Source organism: Brienomyrus brachyistius, chromosome 1, assembly GCF_023856365.1.
Source record: "Brienomyrus brachyistius isolate T26 chromosome 1, BBRACH_0.4, whole genome shotgun sequence".
Taxonomy (NCBI): Eukaryota; Metazoa; Chordata; class Actinopteri; order Osteoglossiformes; family Mormyridae; genus Brienomyrus; species Brienomyrus brachyistius.
The window spans coordinates 30,250,948-30,267,607 of NC_064533.1; the positions used below are offsets into that span (position 1 = coordinate 30,250,948).

General features: G+C 46.1%; 1 protein-coding gene across 1 annotated transcript in view; it reads left to right on the forward strand.

Moving 5' to 3' along the window:
• The first annotated feature begins 1,370 nt into the window (after positions 1-1,370).
• LOC125750360 (low-density lipoprotein receptor-related protein 6-like) overlaps positions 1,371-16,660 on the forward strand; it is a 45,167-nt gene continuing 29,877 nt past the window's right edge. Inside the window, exons 1-2 of the mRNA XM_049028088.1 lie at positions 1,371-1,870; positions 5,241-5,637. Coding sequence (XP_048884045.1) covers positions 1,816-1,870; positions 5,241-5,637 — 452 coding nt within the window. The 5' untranslated portion in view covers positions 1,371-1,815. The remainder of the gene's footprint in view (positions 1,871-5,240; positions 5,638-16,660) is intronic.

A 16,660-nucleotide genomic window follows, 5' to 3' on the forward strand; every position in this document is an offset into this window, starting at 1 on the left:
GGGAAATTCTCTTTTTGACTACCCCCTCTTGCTCTCAGTGAGACACAGACAGATTCACAGGTGAGAGCAAGCGTGGGGGTGTCAGCGCAGGGTCAGCCAGCATGCAGCGTCCTTGGGGCTGGGGGTTAAGGGCTTTGCTGAAGGGCCCTACGGACGAGCGTCTGTTCTGCTGAAGTCAGGGCTCGATCCAGTGACTTTCAGATCACAGGCCCAACAGCCTTATCTCCTGAACCAAACACCACCACCCAAAGCTGAACTCTGCCTATACTCAGCAAAATGCTATATACTATACAGCTCCTTTTGATGTTCAACAGGTGGCTTGCTGCACGGTAATTCTAGACAATGGGCTCAGGGTTTGCCTTTGAGCTGGGGGTGTGTAGTTTGGACACAGACCTCTCCTCCCTAATTCCTTGTATTTCAAGACGGGTCTCTTTCATTGGCTTCCAGTATCTTTGTTTCCTAATCTCAGGTGTCTGTTTCCATGATAGCTGAGATAAGCAGTCAGCCATTTGAACTTATAATTTCATGTAGCCATGGTACTAAATGGAGATTCAGGATTAACTTTCACAAGACTTCAGCACAAAATAAAAACACATGGAACGAGGCAAAAACAGAAATACACCTTTCTGGTATCATCAGTGTAGCTCTTTTTCATTTTGTGAATTATTTATACAACCAGATGCCTAAATGTGTTTTGATAAAATGCCCACTGAGCTTTAACTATAAGCCTTTTTTTCCAGGAATATATATGTACTGGCTATTTTATCATATTCTGAGTTTTTTCTGTACTGAGGTAAGTCAATAGCTAGGTCATAGTTTGGTAAAATAACAAAGATTGCCTCCATTTCGAGATGCTCTTCAAATGTTGCTTGTTGTGCTTTCAGGAAGTTTAGGAATCTGTCCTAGTGCATTTAAACATACGCGCAACTAAATTGCAGACGATTTTGAACGGGACAAAAATATTTATTAACAGTAAAGTGAAAGGCTGTTGTGAATTCGCCAGATGCAGATGGCCCCTATTGTCAAGGTTACCTGTAGCTTACCTAACGACGCCAATAGTTAGAAACAGAAAATGTTTTCGAGATAAGTTTATTTATTTATAGACACAAACTCCACAAGGAGATATAATCCCTATGAAAAAAAAATCTGGAATTCTGTATAGACGAATGGTATTGTTTTTGCATATAAACCGTGTATTTTTTGTTCAGTCATTATCAAATTATGTGTAAAGAATGCAAACAGCACAAATTTTTCTTCTTCGGCAGAAAAGCACAGACCTCGCAGTCTAGCGAGGGTCACACGGGTGTGTGTTGTTCCAAGCTGGAGCGCCAATCATGCCGTGAGAAACTAGTCCCTCTGGAATGCGTTACTGCGCTTCCAAACAATTGTTACGGAAAGCGACGCATTCCTGCTCCGGATACCGCGGGCGGCTTCGGCTTCTTCGCTCGGATTTATTTCCAACATTGCGGTAGTTCACCAGGCAAAATCGTCCCGCCGACTGCACGCGCAGTCCGAAATAACAATAGCCGATTGTCGGTGTTTTTTTTTATTAGATAGTAATAAGGGGGGAAAGGGGGCAGGGTTAGCATTTTTTCCACCCTTCCTGGCGGAAGGAGACAGTTCGAAAGGCAGCGCGGTCGCTGCACTCTGTCAACGGCGTGAGAGGATCGGGGAGTCCGAATGGAGCGACCGGGAAGCGGAGCGGCATTGTGACCGGACCGGAGCCCGAGTCGCAGCGGAGCGAAGCGGATCGGAGCGATGAGATCCCCGCACTGAATAGGAGTCGCGGGGCCAGCGCGCAAAAAAGGGAGAAAGATGGGTGCCCTTTTACGTACCCTGCTCTGCTGTAGTTTTTGTTCTTTAATGCGAGGTAAGTTGTTATGCTCCCCCTCCCCCTTTGAAAGTTAGGAAAAGGCTTTAAAAAAAATTTTCTAAAAAGAATTGGCTATTTTTTTCTTTTATTTTGCAAAATACCGCACGTGCAAACGAATGAAGGGCCATTGTTTGAAGGATATATTTAAATACGTTGATTGCATGTACTGTTGCACACAGATAGAGTCCAGGACGGGGAAATGCAGGATTGCGCGTGCTGGCTGTGTGAGTGTCCTCGGCTCCGAGAGATCCGCAGCTCGTGCTTTTAGAAGTGGCGTATATCTTTCATTTTTCCCCACTGATCTTATAAATGCAGAAAATACTTGTTGAGGTCCCATAGTACATGCATAGAGGGGATGGGGAGTCCCCCCTTTCGTTATGTTGCAAAGAGAAACGAAGTCCGTGTGTCTGAAAACGGTATTTTAAATTTTTCCATTTAATCGATAGTTACCTTACAAACATAAGTGATACGGTGATACCGTTTTTAGTGAGATATCGGCATGACTTTCAGAAATTGTGTGTCACTAAATTAATTGAAAGTATAGCAGTGTGTTTTTGGAAGCATCTTTGTAAAACCGAAACTTTTGACATTTTTTTCAGCTGAAGCTACCGTGTAGTTCTTCACACCTTTTGATCGTTCATAATTAGTTCGTTTTCATCCACTTGTTTTTTCGTTATTTTGTTTTGCTTGGCAGCCCCGACTTGCTCGCCCTGCACTTTTGACGGGCTCTTTATTTGCACAGCTGCCTGCTCCCCGTCTTCACATTTATAAGTGCCGCTTTCCGCGCAGACCGCAGATCCTCTCTTCTCCTCCTCTTCCTGGGATGCCAGCTCCTAATCAGCTGGTCCCAGTCCCGTAACCACCACGCCTCCCACTGACCCAAACCGGTGATTTCATGATTTGCCGTACAGGAGTGTATTGGACAGTTTATTTTTCCCCATGTCCGCAGATGAACAGTACTGGACTATAATAATCCATGATATATATTCTGGCTATTTGTTACTTGGGTATATTAAAACGTCACAAGTTTTATCTACAAATAAACATTAATAACTGTGCACTTTCCTGTCTGGGATTCGTTTTCTCAGAGGTTTACCGAATTTCAGACTTTAAGTTCTCCTTGTCTCTTCTTGCTTATACTTGCATATAAAACGTTAATTATTGCAGGATGTTGAGCTTCACTTTGTTCTGAGGAGTAGCTTTTTCTTTGAAAGTAGATGCATGAAATTGAAGTTTAATACGATGTTTTCTTGTATGTGTGTGGGCATGAGACACACCTGGTACTGAATTACCAAAGCAAATTGAACACATCTGGCTACTTGATTGAGGCTGTCCAAATTCAGGTATTGTCCAGCAGTTTGTGGGCACAGTTATAGGTTTTGAGGTAGAAGGGACCCCCTCCCTCTGAAGTTCAAAGAGCCCTGGATCTGACTTGTTGGAGAGTGTTTGTTTTGGGATGATGATGATGATGATGATGGAGTAGACAGCCAGTTCATTCTCACTTGCATTTTGCCGCAAATAGGCGTGAGCAGTATGGCCAAATAAGGCCAAAATGTCTTCAGTGTCTATCAGTTAGGTTTTTTGTTCAATATCCAGTCACTAAGTTGAGATCCATGGAGACAGATAATTAACAAAGAAGCGAGATGCAGAGACGTCACTGAGATGTTATGCAGGCTGATATTGACTGTGTTTCACATCAGTCTGATTCAGTTGCAGCCTTGGAACGTGGGCATCGCACGATAGGCGCCTGCTAGTTTGTTCTGTCGTTATCATAATAGTGTTAAGTAGTGCACTTGTAGCTAGGCAATCATTGGAAGCTCAGCCTAGCTGCACTTATGCCTAGGTGACTCCTGAATAGCACGTATGTTTGTAATGTCCTATTTGCCTCACTTGTACGTTGCACTGGACAAAATCATCTGCCAAATAAAAGTATTTATAATGTATTGCAATTCTTGCAATAACTCTGGTTGCAGTTGTATTCATGATAAGCATTTCAGTCACGATAAATTATCGTTACCACCCACCACCGGCCCCAAACATTCAAGAGGTGAACCGTGTTTCCTGTGAGCCAAACCACCACCCCTCTGCCTGTTTGGTTGACTCTCCTCTTGAAGCCTCTGCAGTGGTTTGTTCGCCAGGAGGCCTTACACCGGCTCGCCTGGCAAAGCATGGGCCCACGAACGCTCACTGTCCGTATGGCGTCCATATTTCCACATAATATTTACAAGCCAAGAAGTGCCATTAGCCCCCCTCTTTGATGTAAAGAACAGAGGAGGCTGGGGGAGGGGCAAAGCTCGGAGTTATTTTGCACTGTTTTAAATATGCACCAAGCATCTGTGTGTCGTGCGGCCTGTGCTGTGTCAGTCTTTCCTCACCTTCCTGCTTGAGGATCTCTGGTTCGCTTGCATTTGGACCGAGTTTGAGTGTGTCGTTATGAAGTATGATGCCGTGGGCCTTATCCTTACTGCTCGCTTCCCTAGGCTTGAGCTTGATTTATTCTCTTGAATATAATAATGTCTGTGTGTCATCTGGGGGCAGATTTATAATGACTTGAGAGCAGTTTCAGGCTTTGGGGATGTGGGTGAAATACTGGGAGGTATTTTGCTCCTCTTCTGTCTTGTGGAAACCGTCCAGAAGAACACTTTGGATGGGGTGGAATGCAGTTGGCGGTAAAGGTGCTGAAGTAGTGTCTCTATCTCATTTATGTAATTCTGCCTTGAGTTTACTTTGCTAGATGGGCTGACTCTCAAACTTATAAGGCATCCTTTTCTCAATGTTGTCAGTGTAAATGGATCTTTAAGGCTACGTTCACACTGCCATGCTGAAGTGACTCAAATCGGATTTTCTTCCCTTAATGTGACACAGATCTGATCTTTTCAGGGCTGTGTGGACACGCAAATCAGATCTTTTCAAATGGGATTTGTGTCACTTTCATATGTGGTACTAAATCGGTTCCTCCGGGTACTCCGGTTTCCCCCCACAGTCCAAAAACATGCTGAGGCTAATTGGAGTTGCTAAATTGCCCATAGGTGTGCATGCGTGAGTGAATGGTATGTGAGTGTTCCCTGCAATGGCCTGGCCCCCCGTCCTGGGTTGTTCCCTGCCTCGTGCCCATTGCTTCTGGGATAGGCTCCAGACCCCCCGCGACCCAGTAGGATAAGCGGTTTGGAAAATGGATGGACCTTTTGGCATAGTCAAAATACTTTGATCCTGGGGTGGGCAAGTCTGCTGGGGGTTTAGGAATTGGTGAATAATTCCTCACTTTCAGCGTTTCCCTGCAGCTAAAATAGTGTGGCATGCAGGAACTCCTAGAGAACGGACCCGTTTTCCATCTTTGGTTCTTCCTGACTCTTCCCCCTACTTCCAGGTGAACCCCTCCTGCTATATGCCAATCGGCGGGACCTGCGGCTGGTGGATGTGGCCCAGGGGGGGAGCAACGCCACCGTGCTGGTGAGCGGGCTGGAGGACGCGGCGGCCGTGGACTTTGTCTTCGCCCAAGGCTTCGTATACTGGAGCGACGTGAGCGAGGAAGCCGTCAAGCGGGCCACCTTCAACTGGTCTGGGTCCTCTCAGCAGAGCACGGTGTTGTCGGGCCTGCAGTCCCCAGATGGCCTGGCCTGCGATTGGCTGGGCTCCAAGCTCTACTGGACGGACTCTGAGGCCAACCGCATCGAGGTAGCCAATCTGGATGGGTCGCTGCGGAAGGTGGTTTTCTGGCAGGAGCTGGACCAGCCAAGGGCCATTGCCGTGGATCCCACTAGAGGGTGAGTGTTGGCGCTTCGGGGAGGAGGTGCTGAGGAGGTGTGTAGCAGCTGACCTCCTGTCGGGCTGCAGCCAGGTGGAACTGCAGGTCTCCCGGGGGGGGGGGGGGGGGCCACATGAACATGCAGATCATAGTGTCTGTGATGCACAGCCCAATCCTGGCTATCAGTGAAGGAATGAGAGTGGAAGGGAATGGGACCAGGGTTAATTGAATATTGTTTGAATAAAAACTGGCAAAATTCGACTAGTAATTCTGCCTGAAATGTCCATGTCTAGTATCTTGTCATCCTGTCTTTTTGGGTCTTTGCTTTTCCTTGTGTCACTGGGCTGACTATTATTGGGTTTGCGCCTTGCTGTCAAGTGTCATTTGACAGTGTTCCTAGGGCTCGGCCTGTTCGTCATCTTTGCTTTGTTGTGCATTTTCTGTCATGCCTTAGTATTATGCTTTAAAGGGGCCGTTCACCCCAAAATGGAAAAAAAAAGACATTTCAGATATGCTGTAGGACTATTTATCCGTCTAGATTGCTCTGGTGAGGGTTGCCAAGTTTTGGAGATGATAGCCGTAGAAATGTCAGTCTTCTCGCAGATATATTGGCACTGAATGGAATTCTTTTGGTGATTATTGCAGCAAAGAATACATCTAAAAACTTCAGCAGCAGTGTCTCTTACCAGAGATCATGCTGTTGAATCCTTCAGAAGTGTCCTTTGGCACTTTAATCAGCACATAAAGAATGCCATTCAAGCCCATTATATTTCAGAGAAGACTGACATTTCTATGGTCAATATCTCCAAAACTAGGCAACTATCACCACAACAATCTAGACAGATAAATACCACTACAGCAAATGTGAAACATATGTTTCTTGATTTTTGGTGTGTACTGCTATTTAAGGCTTTATCCAGCATATTTTTCTGAGCTTCAAAAGGCACAGCTTCTAAAATTTAATAAAAGGAAGTATCCTGAACGTGTTATGTGCTCAGTGAAAGATGTGGAAGAAGAGCCAGGCTGTGCTAATCTTTGAAATTCTAAGACTGCACCCGAGATGGATAGAAATGATAGAATTTAGAACTTTCAAACGGAAGCTGCAGAAGTTAGGCGTTTGCGAATGTTTACCCATACCTGTTCACATTCAGATATCCCGAATCTTAATTCGTAAGGATGTCATTTTCTTTTCCATAGCCTGTAATGTGTGTCCTGAACATAGCTGCATGATCTGTTTAGCAAATGGAGAAGGCTTACAGATGCAGTATGACATTGACATGGTGCATGGCTGCTCTGAGCATTTATTTGATTAATTTTCTTCTTACTCGGTGTGTACTTTTCAGTGTGATGTGGCGATGGGTTTCTAAGTTGGCCACATTTACATTTATTTTAATTTAGAAGATGCAAGTGAGGCGACATACCATCTTGATCAACAGCTGACTTCACTTATGTCCTGAAACGATCATGGAAGTTTGCCAAAAGCGTTTTCGTTGTGTGTTGGTCTCGCTATGCTAGTAACGGTATTAATAATGTCTTCTAAGGTTACAGCCCCTTTATTTTGGCACAGAGGAGTTATGGCCTAGTACCAATGTCACATCAGGACATGAGATTTTAACCTGGTCACCTATATAAGGGCTTAATCTGTAGGGACCAGGTGGTAGTCACCAAATTCATACAATGAAGAGCTCTTCTAGGTTGGGGGAACATACAGTTAAGGATGTGGCCTCATAAACTCAAGGTGTTTGGTGTAGGTATACCAAGAGGAGCCTTGGTTATATCTGTCAGAAAAGGTTCTTGATACTGCAAACTGCTTGTCCAGTACAGCAGGGGTGGGGAACCTGTTCCATGGAGGGCTGCTGATTGAGAGGCCATCCCAGAAGCCTGCACCCACATTGGCTCTCCGTGGATCCAGATCCCCACTCATCGCAGGCAGCATGGGGGATTTGCTGGAGCAACCATACTGGATAGGATGCCAGTCCATTGCAGGACACACACACATGCACTGGATTACCTGGAGGAAACACTGGACTCAAACCATTAGGTCGGGTCAGGTTGGGTAGCATGCACTGGTACAGCGCATTGCTGCACCCACCACATAACAATCCCCTTCCCCCCAGGCCAACACACGGTCTGGTCCCACCCTCTCAAATGGCCGTCTATCAGCCACAGCCAGGGTGTTATGCGGCTCGGGTCCTTAGCAGTGAGGATCTTGCGAGCTGGATCGCCCTCAGCGAATCACGGCACAATGTTCGGATAAAAGCCTCTGAGTAGCTGCTGCTAAATGTGAATTTGTTCTTAGCTCAAGCAGTTGGGGCCTGGCGGGTCTGTTCTGTGTGTTTTGTGCACTTCCTGCTGCGTCTGTGGTGAACACAAGATCTACTACATCCTGTAGGATCTGTTGCATCCTTTTTGGTAATTAAACAGGAAGCAGTCAGCCCCACCTGACCTGTTTGACCTCATTCTTTGAAGATTTAGGACTCAATGATGAGGCTGTATGATTATGGGTAAATCTTGATGGGCCGAATGGCCTCCTCTTGTTTATAAATTTATGTTCTTATGTTGTCAATATTGCAGTTGCCTCTTACAGTTCTTGGGCAATGTTTCCCTTATTTTGCATTATGCATTTTTATGAAAATGATTTTCTCCCTAAGCTGTATCAACAGCTGACTTCACTTATGTAACTTCACATAAATTTTTATGAAAATGCATAATATATCGACTGACATTAAACAAAAATATATCCATTACTGACATTAGTGAAAGCGTCCATATTGGTGCACTACTAACAGTATGATTGGTACTGAAATGGAACTGTCGCATCAACTTTGCGGAACAGAAAGGGTCCACTCCTGGTTTTTAAGTACTCTTTTCCAAATGCAAGAAATGCTAAACATGAACTTAAACCTCATCTGCTCTTTATTATAACACCTGTTATTGGCCCCCTTTTCCTGTCATGTGCGGTAACGCGATCCTATGATTTGTTGATACAGCTTAGGGAGAAAATGGATCTTCCTGCTAATGCAAACACAGCACAATTGGTGTCATGTAAGAATGGTATCGCATAGGGGTGTGAATCGTTACCACTATTCAGAAATCATTAATCTTATTGTCCTAGTTGTCCTAGCTATGTTGTGGATGGAAACTGAACAGAAAAGAATATTTTATCACTTAAATCAATAACTACGCACTTCTGAACTGGTTAGTGGTTTTACTTGCACAAAAAGGTTCTGAGGGCAGAAGAAAAAATGATTGGCTCAGAGAGAGAACCAGTCAGATTGTAGAGGAGGTGGGCCCAAGTAACGAGATGAGATGGGACCAAGACATTTGATTGGTTGTTTCCTCCTGCCCTCAGAACGTTTTTCGGTAAGTAAAACTAGTATCACCTCTGAACTAATTTTACAACAAATACAAACAAATAGTAGATGGATAAAATTTGCCACCTGACTTGCGAATCTTTGTAAAGTTTGGAAATTACAGTAGATTTGTCCATGCTAGAGATATTCCATTCGGCCCATCAAGCTCATATTCATATTTCATTCATATTTTACCCATAATCATACAGCCCAATCATTGAGCCCATGCTTTCATAAATCCAAACCATTTCCAGGCACTCGAAGTAGAACCTTGTTTTGGAACCAACTCTTCATCGTTAGTTATGCCACACACTGATTATTCAACAGCGGAAACAATCTGTCTAAGGACTCTGCACGATGTCACGGTCGGACGGAACGGCGATCGTGCGGGTAAGGAGCAGGCAAGGTAGGCAAAGGTCGGGCAAACGGGGGTTTATTAGGAAGACTAGGGCAGGACGGAACACAGGCATCATCAATGACAGACAAGGGAAACGGGTAAGACCAGGACTTAAAATAGGACAGGACTAATCAAAGTAAATGGACAAAGCTGGAGACGATCAGGGAAGCACACGTGGGTAATCAGGGGGCGTGGCACACACGAGGAGCGGACGAGCCGGGCATCACACATGACACAAGGGCAATGTTTTTAAGAGTCTGATGGTGCATATGAAGTTTTTTTTTTTGTTCTTTTTTTGGTCAAGTTAGCTAAGTGGTTATAGGGGTTTTCAGTGAAGTGGGATTAACTCTGGGTATGTAAAACTCCTGGTAAACCCTACTAGTCATTAAATTGAGATCCACTGAGATGGATAATTGACAAAGAAGTGAGATATACAAACACCACTAAGTATTTATGCAGGCTGAATTTGCTTTGCTTCATATCGGTCTGTTTTTGCCTCGCAAGTGTCACATTATAGGCACTTGCTGATTTGTTTTATCTTTATTATAATAGTGTTAATCAGTTCACTTGTAACTGGGCCTTCATTGGAAGCTCAGTCTAGCTGCACTTATGCCTAGTCGACTCCTCAACAGCACATTTGTAATCACTTGAACATTGCTTTGGACAAAACTGTCTGTTAAATAAAAGGGAATGCAGTGTTGTATCGTGCTGAAGTGCAGTTGCATCCGATCACAATAACTTACCCTCTCATCACCCACTATGACATGTCACAATTAGGGACCAGTAAAACCAGGTCTAGAATGAATACCTGCTTGCACTCAATCCCCCTTAATTAGTTTGATAGTCCTGCTTTACTGCCCCCCACCCCCTGTTGGGGGAGTACATGAATCATTCACTTGATAAAGCCGTCCAAACATGGCTGACCATGTCTGCCAACCCTATGTGTTTTATCTGCATTGTTTGTGAGGTCTGCAGCCAGTGTTGACAGCAGTGGCTCGTTGAGTTCAGGGTCGACGCCCATTCATGGGGGTCCTGAGCTCTTTATCACTGCTCCCAGGGGGTTAGACCTCCTCATCTTGACCTGGCTTTCTGAGAGCCCTGTATCGCTTTACATTCCTACACAGCCGCCCACATGGGCACGACATAACTGGAATTGTTGTCTGGCTGCATGGAAGGGATGTTGGCTTATACAGGCTACCGTTTGCTAGGATAGGATTGATTTGGGAATAGTACTTGTGTTGGGTCCACTACTTGCATGTGGGTCATCTTCCTGGTTGCCAAAGCGTGGTTACTGGTGAGGAGCCAGACTCAAGCAGAAGGTTGTTGGTTTTTAGTGAGCATCTATGGTTATGTGGTCCAGGCTTGGATGAAATAAGCCACAGTGTAATGTTGGGCAAGGTGTGGCTGAGTTGGGGATTAAAAATGAACTAATTTTTAAGGTGTAAACATAAAATCTCATAGTGGGGTGTTCCTGGAATTTCTTGGGGAGGATCTTTGGTTGTGTTTTCATATCTGATGAGCTATAACCATGGAGTCTGCTCTATAAACAATACATCATTGCTAGTTTGAAGAAGGGCTCAGCTCACTCCTTCTGGTGTGAATTAGGCGTCTTTCAAGCCAGTCTCCAATATGACGTCCTTTCTGTGGAGCACTTTCTGCTCTGCATCAAGTTTCAACTTAAGTTAAAAACTTTTAGTCTGTGTGGTTTGGTTATTTATCTCTGCGTTTGCTTATTTTTAGAATAAACTTTAATTTTTACAAAGAATAATTTGGCAGTACTGTACTAGATAAATTCTGGTAGATGGATGGAAATCTCAAACTGGCCATTACACATTTAATTATATCTGCATTTTTGCAGTTTTGTGAAAACATAAAATGTTGCTATTTAGAGAACATAAAACTGGCAGCTTCATAACTTTCAGATTGAAATTTCTGTGTGTTAACACAGAAGTTTAAGCTATAGTAAGTGGGTGTTAAGGTCCTCTTAGTGCTCTGTGTTAGGTACACTGCTGCCTCAAAGTTTACCATTGAGTTACTTAGCTGTTCATTAATGACGCTTCCTTTCTGACCGTGCTGTATGTGTGTTTCTGTATGTCTGCTTGTGTGTACTTCTGTGTGTGTGTGTGGTCTTCTGCTTTCCGCTCACACTCTGACCCTAGGTCGGGCTGCTCTGACCTCCCTCCCCCAGTACAAAGGGTGACTATGAGGCTCTTGCTGGGGGATCCGCTGGACAAGCACATGCGATTCACTGGAAAGGCTGCTTAATGAATGGCTCCCGTGTCTCCGCCTGTACGGCACTATCACATCTGCAGGGGGCGGTCTCACTTGTAGGCCCTCCCCTCTACATGCTGATTATACCCCCGGGGCTTCACACAGTAAGGAAGTGGAGTGAATCTCGCTTTTTTCGGCTGTGTGAGCATTTGACCAATCAACTTTAAAATAAAAGATGATTAACAGAAAATGAGCAGTGTGTACAGATGAAATATGTGTTTTGGCTGCTGTGCCGTGCTTGATCGCCAGTTCAAATCCCAGCAGAGTGATTTCACTGTTGACCCCTTGAGCAAAGCCCTGATTACTCCAGGGATTGTCCAGGGAAGGCCTAATAAATCAGTGTAATTTTCCCTGATCAGAAGCATTGCTGGGGGGTAGGGCCTCACCTTCCATGTACGGATGTTGACCTGACAGTCTATTTTGAGGGGATATAAATTGGTTTATACATGTCCCCCCCCCCACTTTTCCCTGGGGGTCCCCTTTCTGTTTGCAGGACTCCTGCGGTTAACTCATCCTGGGGGGTCAGTCTCTTCATCCAGGTCTTACGTTTCACCCTCCAGACCTTGAACAGCTGGTAGCTAGGCAACCGTGGGGAAACAGGAGAGTTCTGGGTTAGTGGGGGGGGGGGGTGGCTTGGGGGCTGAACGCTGCCCTGTACTGACCTGCCGCCCCCCTGAGAGGGGAGAACCAGGCTCTGACCTGTCACTTTGGTTCTGTTTGGTCACTTGGGTGTCTGGCTAAGAGAGGTCAGTGTGTTTCAGGGCTGAGTGACGCTCGGCTGTCTGTCCTCCTCAAAGCAAATCTTGCATCTTGATTAAAACGAAATATGGAAGCGGTCGTGGTTTCGCTTTGTCTGGGTCTGTCGTGCGAAGGACCGCTGTTATGGCATGTTTGCCTCAGGCAGAGTTTAAGTAGAGAAACGCTTGAAATCCATAGAGCCGCATCCTCGGGTTTCACTCCCATATTACAGCTGGCTTTGCAGCGGGACCTTGATACACATGGTTTGAGTTCTCACAGCCACAGGACGCCCCACACACTCTCGCTCACAGGCATTTGCTGCCACTCTATTTATAAATATACCCTGGTGGCTTGGCGTGGTTCCGCCCACTTTGGCAGCGAATGGCCTATCTAGCTGCACTAACCCACCGTGGCGGGTCAGAGGGCCAATAGGCTCCGTGCGTGGTTAATATGGACCGGACCCCGCCCCAGCCGATGCCCCCTTGCTGATGCTCCCGCTGCGAGTCTCTTGGCCCGCACCGCGGGGCGTGGCTGGCATGTGACCACGCATCTTTCTGTCTTCTGGAGAAGTCTCGGGCGAAAGCGCTCGTCAGACAGAACTCTGCACCACGTGTCTGCTGGCTTTGCAGGAATTCGGTCTTTAAATGAGCGACTGGTTAAAGAGCTGCTTGGTTTTCCTGACTGCATCACAGGTCCTGCTGTGAGTGTTTAGTGTCTTCCTGTCGTCGTACTTTACTGTCGTTGGTTCACATGTAGGTCCAGCCCTTTCCAACAGGGCTGAACCTGCCGCCTGTCTGTTTGTCCATAATTTGGGGACTCCTGTGGCAGGGGGGAGGGTAGGCTCCTTCTAGCCCCAGGAGTCCCTCTGGTTTTATCCAGCACTCAAGCAGCTCCAGATATTTTTGGGCGCTTTCGCAATGCAGGAACTTTTTTTCAGGAACTAGAATCTTTTTCTGGAACCTACTTGGGAGGCACTTACAGCGATAACTTGCTGTTTGGTTGACCACAAGCCCTTGTGTGAACTTGGAAGTTTGGGGAAAGGAGAGCAGATGGAATAATTTTTTACCTTAATCACATGCATCAATTGATACATATTTAGCTTGCATTTCCATATTTTTGCTTTGGAAAATTTGATCAATAACCAGCATACGTTCGTCTAATATCACCGATGTCGGCGGTAAAACTAGCCAGCGCTCGTTAGTGGAAAAGCGCTACGTCGTTCTTTTTATGTAAAACAAAAGACCGATCTACTGGCTAGATTTAATATAAACATAATGGGTCATACAAACAAAGCATAAATAAAAAGCTGTGTCCCGTTTTGGTCACGATCAACCCCCCCAATAACTATAAAATAACCAACAAAGCGACTTGTTCATCCTCCATTGTTTTGGGGTGGCAGTGTACTGTAGTTTCATGCGAAAATATACGTGAAGTTTAACCTACGAGCTTTTTGCATCTCCCGTGCTTATTTAGCATAAAGGTCCCAGTTCCGGTTGTGTGGTGTGAAAGTGACAAACTGAAGTGGCCAGAAGCTACAAAAGTTCCCGATCCAGAAGGCCCAAGAGACAAGGACTAGGCTCGGAAACTTCGGTGCGAAAGCCCCTACTAACTGTGATTCTGCTGTGTGTGTGTGTGTGTGTGTGTGTGTGTGTGTGTGTGTGTGTGTGTGTGTGTGTGTGTGTGTGTGTGTGTGTGTGTGTGTGTGTGTGTGTGTGTGTGTGTGTGTGTGTGTGTGTGTGTGTGTGTGTGGTTGCGCGCGATTGTCGAAAATCACTTGGAAATCATGAATGCAGAACATGGCCATTTGTGTGAGGCTCCCCAGGCTTTGCTCTGCATGGTATGAGATCACCCCCCTCTCTGAGGGACTTCCATCCTCCTAGGAAACCACCCCACCCCAGCAAGGACCCCCCTGTCCCCTCCCTGATGGCTCCCTTTTTACACAGCGCTCCAAGAGGGCCATGAATTAGCATGCTAATTAGCTCGCTGTTTCACAAGGGCGCTAATAAAAGCTTTCGCTAATGTATTCATTGGTTTTATTGAAAAGAAAGCAATGCCATTCTCCGGCAGTGCGTGTGGCTCTGTGAGGCCGGCAGGAGGTGGCTTGGTTTGGAGCTGAGGGGGCTGGTGTCTTCACAGTGGGGGCAAAATGCTCACACATGGGGGGGGGGGGTAGGTCTGCTGCCTGCTCCTGCTCTGTTTTCAGCACCGGCGCCTCATTGTGGCCGTGTCCTCAGCTGCTGCTCCACAGGCCCGTGGCGGAGCTGGCGAACGGCGCCGTTTGTGGCAGAAACGGTGTAATTACTCCACGGAAAATAGCCCGGTGCGGCTGGTGAGAATGACAGGTTTAACCGCTAGATGAAATGTGGAGAGTCGCCCTGCCAGAAGGGACTCTGCAGCTCGCGAGTAAATCGATCCTGTTGTGCATCTCGGAGCCTCGGAGGCAGTGATGACAATTAAAATGCAGCAAAAGAACATCAGGGAAATCGCGTTTAAAACTGGTTACCTGGGTAGCAAGTGCGTATTTGCTCAGAAAAAAAACCAATAAAAAACAATGTCGTCTGAATCTCAAAAAAAGTTACCGGTATTTTGTTGAAATGGCTAGAAGAAAACCAACTCTGTTCGCAAACCTCTCCTCGGCTGTGTGTTGCATCCATTGAACTTCACCCCCAGGTCACCTAATTAATTGACTTGATTAGGTATGTAACTCTATAAGGAATTGATTAACCAAACAAGGTACAGTAGTGGTCAATTGAACAAATGCATGGGTGTATTAAATGGCTGCTGCAATTACTGCGGTGCCTTGAGGCGATGTTTGTAAATGGCTAAGCTGACACACTTAGACAAAAAATCATGGTGTTACACCAGCATGAAGTTTAAACATGATTTTCTTTGGCAGCCTCAGACTTTGGCCCAGCGCAGCACATGAAGTGAGCTGTGGGATCAGCATGATTATAGTGGGCAGAAATGTTTTTCTGGATGATGGTGTTTATGGGTAAACGCTTGTCTCTAGCCGTAAAAACGCAGATCTAATGGTAGAGTTCGTGATCTTCTCGGCCTTGGCGAGCTGAGTTGTCCCCAGGGCGCCAGCTGCCCCGTGGGGGTTTGCGGGGTCGTAAGCGGTGGTAAACATGGCCGGGGTGTGTCTGGCCGGCTCCCCTCCCTTCGTCAGTGCTGCAGTAAGGCTGCCGTAAATGGGTGGGTGGGCACTGAGACTTGGGCTAAACGGGCACGTGGACGAGGAGTTTTTAAGCTTAGCGGTGGCTGTCTTGGTAACACCACCGGCTCACTTGGCAATCCGAGGAGTCAGGACTGCAGGAAACGGTAGTTTGTCTGGAAGCTCTTGCTGTTTAACCCGGGATATTTCCGCCAGAACACGTGCAGAGAAGTGTGAACCACTGCAGCGGTTATGATAGCCTTGCTTCTTTGTCAGACCCCAGGAGTCCTGCACACCTCTGCGTAATGTACATGGAGAGGGTGACTTGGAGGGACATCTATGAACCATTTTATGCCCCCCCCCCCCCCCCCCCATCACTGTGTCTCGTGGCCCTCAATCCCCACCTCACCCTCGTTCAAATCAGCCTTGTCTGCTGTGTTCACTGCTTTAAACAGGGCAGCATCTCCGGCCCAAACGCCTGGATGTCTCTCTCATTCCCTGTGTATTTCGTGCAGGTTGGCTGTCCATAAATTCCACACCTGACCCATAGATGCACTTAGACTTGTTCCTCCAGAAGGACAACCTGTCATTATTTGGGAGAGGGGACAGGGACAGCAACTGGATAGCCGTCCCTCTCAGTGGGCTTCTGTTTTACACACACACACACACACACACACACACACACACGCACACACGCACAGTTCATATATCCCTATCTTTGTGGGGACTCTCAAATCATTTCTAAGAGCAAAACCCTAATCCTAATTATGGCAACCTTAAGCACAAGTAACCAAGCAAAATACGAGACTTTTGGTTTTTTGACTGCAGTCACAGATCTTAATTAAATTGAGGTTATCCTTGTGGGGACCAAAAAATGTCCCCACAAGGTCAAAAAACAGGTTTTTAATCACGATATAATGAACGCACAGACACACACTGTCTGGCCATGTTCTGGTGAGTACCGTATGTTTCATCCAAACTCTTCCAATGAGAGCAGGGCTGATCTTTTGGTATTGGTGCAATTAATTTGAAGTATTTATTAATAATCGGAGGTGGCATGGGTGTACAGTGGTCAACACTGTTGCTTCACACCTCTGGAACTAGGATTCAAGTCCCCACCTTGGCTTCA